Source organism: Heteronotia binoei, chromosome 10 (genome assembly GCF_032191835.1).
Source record: "Heteronotia binoei isolate CCM8104 ecotype False Entrance Well chromosome 10, APGP_CSIRO_Hbin_v1, whole genome shotgun sequence".
NCBI lineage: Eukaryota > Metazoa > Chordata > Lepidosauria > Squamata > Gekkonidae > Heteronotia > Heteronotia binoei.
In genome coordinates this window covers 81,088,500-81,099,343 of record NC_083232.1, presented here as the reverse complement: position 1 = coordinate 81,099,343, position 10,844 = coordinate 81,088,500, and the positions used below count along the sequence as shown (strand labels likewise).

General features: G+C 44.6%; 2 protein-coding genes across 2 annotated transcripts in view; one reads left to right on the top strand and one right to left on the bottom strand.

Annotated features, from left to right (window-relative positions):
* Window positions 1-10,844, top strand: part of LOC132577940 (probetacellulin-like) — a 572,782-nt gene that overhangs the window by 388,495 nt on the left and 173,443 nt on the right. The window lies entirely within an intron of this gene.
* The window catches only part of NME8 (NME/NM23 family member 8), a 45,427-nt gene continuing 40,387 nt past the window's right edge, over window positions 5,805-10,844 (bottom strand). The window contains exons 11-13 of the mRNA XM_060248191.1: window positions 9,830-9,898; window positions 9,312-9,456; window positions 5,805-6,115 (exon numbers count right to left, since the gene is read on the bottom strand). Coding sequence (XP_060104174.1) covers window positions 5,866-6,115; window positions 9,312-9,456; window positions 9,830-9,898 — 464 coding nt within the window. The 3' untranslated portion in view covers window positions 5,805-5,865. The remainder of the gene's footprint in view (window positions 6,116-9,311; window positions 9,457-9,829; window positions 9,899-10,844) is intronic.

The following is a 10,844-nucleotide window of genomic DNA, read 5'->3' as shown; positions in this document are numbered from 1 at the left end:
TCCAACATGCATGTTGGGCTTTCACTGAAGGAGAATCCTACAAAATGGACTTCTGGCTAATCATACATGTGCAGTAGGAGGATCTTGATGGATTAGTGCCAGTGCAAAAACGTCTTGTCAAAAATATCTCACAGTGTGGCATAACTCTAGTCTTATTTTCACAGGGGTATATAATGAAATTATTTGCTCCTTGTCAAAACACTTTGCCTACAGGATACGTGGAGACAGACTTGTATACAGCTGCTGCTTCTGCCTTTGGATTGCCCAGAACCACCACAGGCTCCTGGGGCAAAGATTTCCTTCTAGATGTGCTGTTACTGTCCCCAAGGTGGGCCATCTGTCAGGGTCCAGGTCTTCTGGCAAAGCCCACTGCTACTCACCCATTGTCCACACATCTCCTCTACCACTTGCCTGCATACCTTTCCCTTGCCCACATGAGCTCCTGTCTGCCTGGGCTGCCCAGCACTCCCAGGGAACAGCAGGTGGGTGGTGGAAGTGGTGCTGCTGATGGTCAAAGCAGTGGCCCTCCTAGACAGACACAATGCCCATTGCCATTGAGGAAAATGAAAGTGAAGGGAGGTTGTAAGCAAGGTGGGCGGGGTTGTGAGCTAGCAGGAGAAGGACTTACAAGGGTGGAGACAGGGACAGGAAGGGGATGTGTGAACTGAGTTTCTGGTGGTGGACAAAAGAGGTGCTTCTGAGCTCTCTGCCCAGGGCCCCTCAAAATGTGGCGCTGGCCCCCAGAAGTTGGTACTCCTCGCTCTCACCCCTGGGTTGCCCTGCTGATGTGGGGAGACTATTTCCCCTATCTTCATTAGCCGCCCTGAGCCCGCTTCGGCGGGGGAGGGCGGGATATAAGAATAAATTTATTATTATTATTCATTGCTTCTGTAAATTTGGGTTACCAAAATGGCTGTATGCAGCCCTGATTGGTGGGAAACTCCCTCTTTCCTCCCTCCCCAGTAGGTTTGGACTGTGCCATTTTTATTGATATCCCAGGAAAATTAATGTATTCACCTATTCTTTTGATGGTTATTTTCTTTTATAAAAGCAAAATCCATTTATGAAACACTAAAAGAGGGGGACTACAGAGGTCAACCAATCAGCATTTTACACAGCCAGCTGTCAGCCAATCAGGGCTATCTAAGCCAGTTCCACTAAAAAAAGCCCATCAGAACCTGCTTCCCTGGCACTTGGGCCTGGTGGGGAATAAAGAAGTTGGATCATGCAGTAAATGCACTTCTAGATCTATTTCGGCCTTGAGCCATTCCTGTCTCTCGCCAATGTCATGTGCATCTTAAGTAATAATGCAGAGGAGCGTACAACTGCCATTTGAACAGTGCTATGAGTGAACAGTACTATGATGACGAACCGAATAGCTCTCGAATTTCTCGTTCACAGTGGGTTAACCTAAACTTGTACAACAATGAATTATAAAGGCTGCTAGCTGTATTTTATTTCTGTGAATATAAAACATCCTTTGCTGCTTTGAGCTGAGGAAAACAAAAACCTTTCCTGCATAGATTTTGCACTTTTCTGTTATAATGCAAGTGACATTGTTTGGCATTCCACTGTATGAAATAATAAATGCTAATTTCCCCATCTGACTATTGTGTTTTCATTGAATGTCTCTTGTGAAATATTTTAACAATAGAACCAATTTTTGTTCAGCAAAAAGAGTCCATTCCAAGACCAGTCATGTTACAATCCTAAAATCTTCCATCTGTTACTTCAACAGAAATGGCAGCGTGCAGTAGTGGTGAGGGCATCAGACTAGGATCTGAGAGGCCCAGGTTCGAATTCCCACCTGTGCCATGGAAGCTTGCTGGGTGACCTTGGACCAGTCACACTCTCAGCTTCACCTACATCACAGGGTTGTTGTGAGGATAAAATGGAGGAGAGGAGAGTGATGTAAGCTGCTTTGGTTCTCCTATGGAAAGGCAATAAAATTAATGTACTTTCCAGAAGGCATGAAAATGTGCCATTTTAAAGCTGCCAGGAGGAGATAAGATTAGCAGGAATTCAATTTGCCTGTCTGAGCCAGAATTACTCTGGAAGTACAGATCAGATCTTATACCACTTTGGTGTAGTGGTTAAGTGTGGGGATTCTTATCTGGGAGAACCGGGTTCCCCACTTCTCCATTTGCAGCTGCTGGAATGGCCTCGGGTCAGTCATAGCTCTTGCAGAGGTTGTCCTTGACAGGGCAGCTTCTGTGAGAGCCCTTTCAGCCCCACCCACCTCACAGGGTGTCTGTTGTGGGAGAAGAAGATATAGCAGATTGTAAGTCACTCTAAGGCTCTGAGTCAGAGAGAAGGGTGGGATATAAATCTATGGTCTTCTTATAGAAGCCAATGCCTTCCCTGATATTGCTTTCTGGCACTGGTACTATCTTAGAGAAGTTCCATTTAGCCATCATGGCTAGTATCCACTGACGAACCTTTTCTAGCAGCTACTTGGTCATTGTAGCTTGTGCATGATTTGGCCGAGTACAAGAAACATCCCATGGGATCATGGTCGCTTGGGTCATCGAACTGACTATTAAAAAAAATCAGAGGTAGCATCAGCAGCATCAACACAGTAGCTGTAAGAAAGTCTAATTTCACAAGAAAACATTGTAATCATGCAAATGGACATGTTCAAATTCAGTTGGTTTCATCTAAACAGCTGGCCAAACATTCAGCTCCTTTGTGAGACCAGCAACTGGGATGTGAACCAAATTGCTGAGTGTTTTGAGCATAATTAATCAGAATCAACATGGTCTAGGTGGATCCGTGGTCTGATGGTATAAAGCAGCTTTGTATGGTAACAATTTTGCTTGTGCCTTTGCCTGCTAAGTAGGCAGTGAACTAATCAGGTTGGGTTTTCCTTTAATGTTTCTATAGAGATAGTTATCTGGGAAAGGGAAAGCTTGTTGCTGGCAAGGGGAAGACACTGTTCAAGGTTACTGGTGGTGGAAAGTCTTCAAGTTGCTGCAGAATTATAAGGACCCCATAGGGTCTGCACTGCAAGAGATATTCAGAGGTGGTTTGCCATTGCCTGCTTCTGCATAGCAACTCTGGTCTCCCATCCAAATAATGACCAGAGTCCACCCTGCCTGGCTTCTGAAATCTGATGAGATTGCCCCTAGGCCATATAAGTACATTTTACGAGAATCCTAAATATATAATGTTTCTGCTCTGACATGAAAAATGAAGAGCCAGTGATATGAAGGAATATTTTTATGAACTACAAACATAACTCACCCCTCCCTCCACTCCTTCATATCAGCCCCTTCTTCCCATAACGGGAGAAGCTTCAAACTCTCTCAAAGAGGAATACAATAAATTATTTCATGCGCCTTCATGGCACAAGCTTGAATCACAAGATATACTCCCAATAAGAGGGACACACAAAATACTACCTGAAGAGGTCAGTATATGAGTATAGTTTTCACACACCAAAGCAGTAACATGAGTATATTTCCTCCCCTTGAAACCAGACTAATTACACCTGAATTACAAACCCTGGAAAGATGTAACAATCTATGTTATTAAGCATGTAATAGAATTATAAATAGCATTGTGCTGAAATCATAAAATACTTACAGCCACAGTACTGAAGAGAGATGTAATAAATAATAGAGCAAGACTTAAAAAAAAAACCACCATCTCACCAGCATTCCTGATTCTGCCAGTTGTATACACACACACAGACACACTGCAAAATGTAAAGAAGTTTTGCACTGTGTACTGAGCCCTGCAGAGGTTTGGGGGCTGTATTAAGAACCTGTTTACATGCTATTCACATTTTACATAATTTACATGCTATTTCAAGGCTACCAAGTCAAACAGCAAATGCCTGAAGAAGTGCAGTGACTCACGAAAGCTCAATCCCTACCACAACTTTCTTTAGTCTTTAAGGTGCTACTGGACTCTTTTTCTTTTCTAGAAGAAGAAGAAAACTGTAGATTTATACCCTGCCCTTCTCTCTGAATCAGACTCAGAGAGGCTTACAATCTCCTATATCTTCTCCCCCCACAACAGACACCCTGTGAGGTGGGTAGGGCTGAGAGGGCTCTGACAGCAGCTGCCCTTTCAAGGACAACTCCTGCAATAGCTATGGCTAATCCAAGGCCATTCCAGCAGATGCAAGTGGAGGAGTGGAGAATCAAACCCAGTTCTCCTAGTTAAGAGTCCGCACACTTAACCACTACACCAAACTGGCTCTCTACAGTAAATGTTAAACATACTGGCTGACTAATTATCCTAACTTGAATAGTCAAAGCATCACTATAGATTTGTTCCTTCATCTCTCTGCTATTCAGGGCAGAACTGGTTGCAATGACCATATCAGCGCAGCCACACAAACCTGTGTTGCTATTGTGTCCTCTATCCCCTGCAATATCTGAGGCGATTTGATGTGTGAGCTGACATTACTGTGAGGTCAGGTTGGCCTTGGGATTTTTGACATCCTGGTCACCACCACTCATCCTCCTCCTTCTCCACTGTGCCCCACCTAAAAGACATGGGAAGTTGCCCTGCTCTCTTCTTGCCCCTCCTCACCACAGTGAGGTGAGGAGCAGCAAGGCCAGAAAGTGCTGCCTGCCCTCCTTGTCCCCGCCACCCTATAGAAGGGAGAAGGCCCCACTTGCCCTCTTGCTTTCTCTCACCACATTATGGTTCAGCAAGGCAAGATGCCATGGGGAAGAGAAAGGAAAATCGCCTTCCCAGTGGAGGCAGGGAAGGAACAGGCTCCTTGCAGGGTACCCACTGGGGCCCAGGGGGTGTATCTCAGGTTGTCACACAGACCCTGACACAGCTGGCGGTGGGGAGGGGGGGGCAACCGTGCTGGTTGGCAGCCCTCTACCCCCAAGCTGGCTTGTTTTGTTTCTGTTGTAGTTCAAACTATTTAGAGTTGCTCTAGTCGAAGTACATTTATTCTGGATAGGTTTGCACTATTATATTTCTAGGAGGACAATTAGATCAGAATCTAGCAACCCTAGCTAAGTTAAATTAAGGTACAGTTTTACATGTAAGGAAAATCAGAGAAGAAAATCAGAGAAGGGGTACTACTGGAGCCTTCCTTGTCAATGGAGGCCCAGATAGCAGCCACTGCTAAATCCGCCTTTTTTCATCTGAGATGGGCGAGGCAGTTGGCTCCCTTTCTGGAGCGCGATGACCTGGCAACAGTGATCCATGCAACGGTCACCTCGAGGTTAGACTACTGTAATGCCCTCTACATGGGGCTGCCCCTGTGCCAGACCTAGAAACTGCAGCTAGTGCAGAACGCAACAGCCAGACTGTTAATGGTGCTCCCTAAGTGGGAGCACATACGGCCTTGGCTGCAGGAACTGCATTGGCTGCCAATTGCGTACCGGATCCAGTACAAGGTGCTAGTTACTACCTTTAAAGCCCTATATGGCCGAGGGACCTGTCTCTCCCCATATGTTCCCCAGAGAGTGCTTTGATCTAGCTCCCAAAATCTGCTGACAATCCCTGGGCTGAAGGAGGTCAAATAAAAAACAACAGGAGATAGGGCCTTCTCGGTTACAGCACCCCATTGGTGGAACCAGCTGCCAGAGGAGGTGCGGGCCTTGCGGGACATTAACCAGTTCTGTTGGGCCTGTAAGATCGTTCTCTTCCAGCTGGCTTTTTAATGTGTAAGTAGTATTCCATCTCTACGCAAGCTATGTTATATGTGTAGCACCAAACCGATCTGTGTTTTAAATTTGTTTTATTGATGTTCTGTTTTTATGTTTTAATGGGGTAATTACCTTTAGTGCATTATCTCTAATTAATAACAAAGTATTCCACACAGAGACAAATATAACTTTATTTTCTTTGTCTGGCACACATTGCCAGTAACAAACTCTCCTGATAATTCTGTTACAGATATACGTATTTGTGCTTCAGGCTCTCCAGATCAATATCTCCATAGACAAATTCAATGCTTTTTAATGCATGGTCTCGATTGGATGATCCATGGACAGCATTGCGCAAAATGTCTTTAGCAAATCGAGCACGTAATGAATTAGGATCCGTCTGCTTGGCTCGTTCTGGATCCGTTGGCCCCATTAATTTCCGCCAGTCTTCCACAGCATTTTCTTTGGTTAGAATCATCACCATGGATGGGCCACTGAAAATTCAAGGCATATGAAGATGCAATGCAAATAAATGCCAAGAACATAGTTATTCATTCCAGCATAACTAATGGGACATTTTGAGCGAGACAAACAGGATCTGAGTGTGTTGCCTTTGGCTCTGGGGGCTGTGATTGGTTGGTTGCAGTGGAGCTTTCTGAAGCTGAATCCAACAAAGACAGAGGTCCTGGACCTGAGCCATGGGGAAGTGGATGTGGAAATATGTCTTCCAGCTCTGGGCAGGCTGTTATTGATGACAGCACCAAGAATGAGGAGCTTGGAGGTGATATTGGATGCATCTATGGAGGCCCAGGTCACTGCAATTGCCAAAACATTTTTTTCCCACCTGCTGCAGGTGCAGCAGCTGGTTCCATACCTCTCCACCCGTGACTTGGCTACAGTGATCCATGCAATGGTCACATCCAGATTGTACTATTGTAACTCACTCTGTACAGGCCTAACCTTGTATTTGGCCTGGAAATTGCAGCTAGTTCATAAGGTAGCAGTGTGTGCGCTGACAGCGGACGCATATTCAGCCTGTGCTCAGTGAACTGTACTGGCTGTCGATACAATTCTGGGTCTGTTTCAAGGTGCTGGTATTAACCTTTAAGGCCTTGAGCAGCCAGGAACCAACATGCCTATGGGACTGCCTCTCCCCCTATGCGCCCCACTGAGCCCTGCGCTTGTCAGACCAGCATCTATTGGCAACCCTCAGCCCAAAAGATGTCCATCTAGCCTCAACCAGGGCCAGGGCATTTTCAGCCCCAGCCCCAACCTGGTGAACTCCCACTAGAGATGAGGGCCCTGCAGGACCTCTTACACTTCCACAGGGCCTGCAAGGCGGAGCTATTCTACCAGGCTTTTAGGTGAGGCAGCAGGTGTCAGATACGCTCTGGCCCCTCCTGCCCCACTTGCTACCAGTCTGTTCCATCTGTTACAAATGGTTATTAACCCCTCAAGGACTGGATGACAACCTGCTTGGAGGAGTTTATGGTTGACACCAGGACACCATTGAAATACACAGAAAGAGTCTGAATGCCATCGTTTTAGAATTAATGGATGTTATAGTTTTTAAGCGGATTTTATTGTTTGTAACTAGTGCTGTAACCTGCCCTGAGCCTATTCGCAAGAAGGGTGGGCTAGAGATAAAACCAAATAGACTAATTAATTAATTAATTAATGGGTTGCCACAATACAATCAGATTATAATACATCAGATCAGACTATTCTAATATTATATAATATTATATATCAGCCTAGTCTAATGTAATGGTCTCCACAACAACCAGAAGGACTCATAGTGTATAGGAGAGTTGTTCTCAGTTCCCCACATTCTGCCTTGCTGTACCTCCAGTCTATCCTTTCCCTTATTTGTTTAAGGCTGCATCCACTCGGGTTTGATTCTCTGTTGTGGATCCACTACTGCTCTGAATGCAGAATCATTCCCAGTGGCAATGGAGCTTCCACACTGAAGTCTCCTCTGCACTTTACTCAGTCACCCATTTGTGATCGCCCCTGCCCATGCCACTGGAGAGCTTTTTACTGTTTTTTAAAACAATAGAAGTTTTATATTGCTATAACCGGGGCATTTTTGAGAAGGAACACACAGGAATGCCGTTCCGGCTGGCTTGGCATAAAGAGGTATGGCCTAATATGCAAATGAGTTCCTGCTGGACTTTTTAAAACAACAACAACAAAAAAGCCCTGGCTACAATATTATAGTGCTAGAGCATTAGAGAAACAACCATTTTAAGTCCTCTGGTGATACAATTGTAAATGTATTGTATGTGTACAATGATTTTTAACGATTTTACTGCATGTTATTTAAACATTATGAATTTTTAACTGTTGTTAGCCGCCCTGAGCCTGATAGGGGAGGGCAGAATATAAATATAATAAATAAACAAATAAATACAGTAAAGAAAATGATGGTTTAACCCCTGCAAGGGATTGTCAGCTGTAAACTGGAGGCAATGTGGTTAGGTGATTTGAAAATGCGCATAAGAACGTAAGAACACAAGAGAAGCCATATTGGATCAGGCCAATGGCCCATCCAGTCCAACACTCTGTGTCACACAGTGACCAATACACACGCACACACACACACACTGTGGCTAATAGCCACTGATGGACTTCTGCTCCATATTTTTATCCAATCCCCTCTTAAAGCTGGCTATGCTTGTAGCCGCCACCACCTCCTGTGGTAGTGAATTCCACATGTTAATCACCCTTTGGGTGAAGAAGTACTTCCTTCTATCCGTTTTAACCTGACTGCTCAGCAATTTCATTGAATGCCCATGAGTTCTTGTATTGTGAGAAAGGGAGAAAAGTACTTCTTTCTCAACTTTCTCTATCCCATGCATTATCTTGTCTACATGGTGATTTGAAAATGCGCATCTTCCTATCTACATGTCATGCAAATGTGTTTAGATTATGATCCTTCAAGAAAGATCAGAGCAAAGCAGGTTCGGGGGAAACTGGAGCAAAACACAGGAAACCTGTAAAAATTGTTCTGTTATCTGATAAGCAGTATCTGTTTATCTGCCACATTTCCTGCATGACTGCAGCTGCAGTTTTAGCACTGCAAAGTCACTTGACACAGTGCAAGAACTGTAATAAAGACAAGAGCCCTTTACAGATGTTACATGCATATGCACTGGGAGTCTGGAAGCCGCATACATCAGGAATGTGCTCTCCTACCACTACATGTGGTCACCATGCTTTCTACATGAGAATGCATGTGTTTTGCATGCATGCACAGACAAGTTTGATCTGCATAAACCGGAACCTATAAAAATCCATTGGCTGGTTCATGCATATTGAAGCTGTCCAGTCCACACATGCAAAATACAAATGTTTCCCCCATCCAGTCAACATGATGACCATACATATCTATGCATGACTGGGAGGTTCACACGGGTATAAGTCTGATAAGGACTAAGAAGATGCCCATGCACACTTGCAAGATTAAATGGAAATTTCTAAGAATATACTTATACAGAGATACATTTACTATAGCTGAAAACTTTTGGATAGAGATTATGTTTTCTCAGTTTTGGACCAGATTGGCTCCTAAATTTTATGAAGTGTTCTAGTAATTTGAAAGGTTGTAACACCAGAACCTTTTGAGTAAATTAGAAGTCAGACCTGTTGAACATTTTGCATGCTTCACTTTGAAAATCAGGCACTTACTTGGACATGTAATCCACAAGCTGCTCATAAAAGGGCTGCCCTTCTTGATTTTTATAAAACTGTGCTGCCATATCAGGACTTATTTGTGTTTCTTGCATTTCAGATATGATAAATCCAGCCTCTTTTACCTCTCCTATAATGTCGTCTAAGAGAGAAAGAAATGAAAAATGAGGATATTTGGTTATAAAAGCTTAAGCCAGAAAAGAGCCAGCATGCATCTGGAGGCTCAGAACTCCCATTTAGGGTTGCCAGGTCTGTGTTGGGAAATACTTGGAGACTTTGGGGGTGGATCCCGGAGAGGGTGGATTTCGGGGAGGGGAGAGGCCTCAGAGTGGTATAAGGCCATAAAGTCCACCCTTCAAAGCAGCCCTTTTCTCCAGGGGAGCTGATCTCTGCCAGCTGGAGATCAGTTGTGAAAGCGGGAGATCTCCAGGTCCCACCTGGAGGCTGGTAACCCTAAGTCCTCGTGTTGTTCCCTAATAAACCTAAGGCCTTTGCAATGTGTTGATGAATCCTACCAAGGAGGTTCCCTACAAGGTAGGAGCTGCAAGTGTTAGGACTGGAGTAAAAGCACTTCAGAGCAGTTTCTGTGTTTCAGGAAGGTATCAGGGAGAAGATAGCAATGGGCTATGCAGCTAAGCATGCTCCAGTAATGGCTACCCGCTGGCTTTCCAGTGTGATGAATGAAGGCTCCCTTTCACTATGCAGGCACAAAAGCAGCATGTATGCACGAAATGCATTTTGTTTGAAATTGCAAAAAGGGCAATCATTTTAGACCACTCCCAAAAAAGAGCACCGTGAGCTTTTCATGTTCAATATGGTCTTTTTATGGTTCCCAGGGAACTGCCAAAAGCACAGGGGGGAGGGGCAAGACAAGTGGGGACACTGGTGGCACATGCACCATGATGTCACTTCCACAGGAAACTGAAAGTGATGTCACATTGCTGTAGGAATTGTTGGATACTCTATGGTAAAACCATAAGAGTTTCTGGTCATTCTTAGAAAGCAATTTGATGCCAATACTGTTTATTTTCCTGAGAAGTAATGCACATGATGCCAGCATTTAATTTTTTTCCCACCAACAGTTGGTGGGGCAGCAGGCAAAAAGCCATGCCAGCAGAAGGTCTCCCAACACAGCGGGAGTCCTGGCAACTCTAAGTCTTCTGGCATCTCTAGGTCTCATCAGCTTCAAGCTAAGAGTTCAGCAGCAATTGCCAACAGGACTGATTCTTTATAAGTTCTGTCTTCTTCCCATATTGTCTAACCAGAGTTATTCTATAAGAACACTGGCTGGGGTTTTAAGAACATAAGAGAAGTCATGTTGGATCAGGCCAATTGCCTATCCAGTCCAACACTCTGTGTCACACAGTGGCCAAAAAAACCCAAGTGCCATCAGGAGGTCCACCAGTGGGGCTAGAAGCCCTCCCACTGTGCCCTGCCAAGCACCAAGAATACAGAGCATCACTGCCCCAGACAGAGAGTTCCAACAATATGCTGTGGCTAATTATCAAGGTCCACATAGTTTGAATGAAG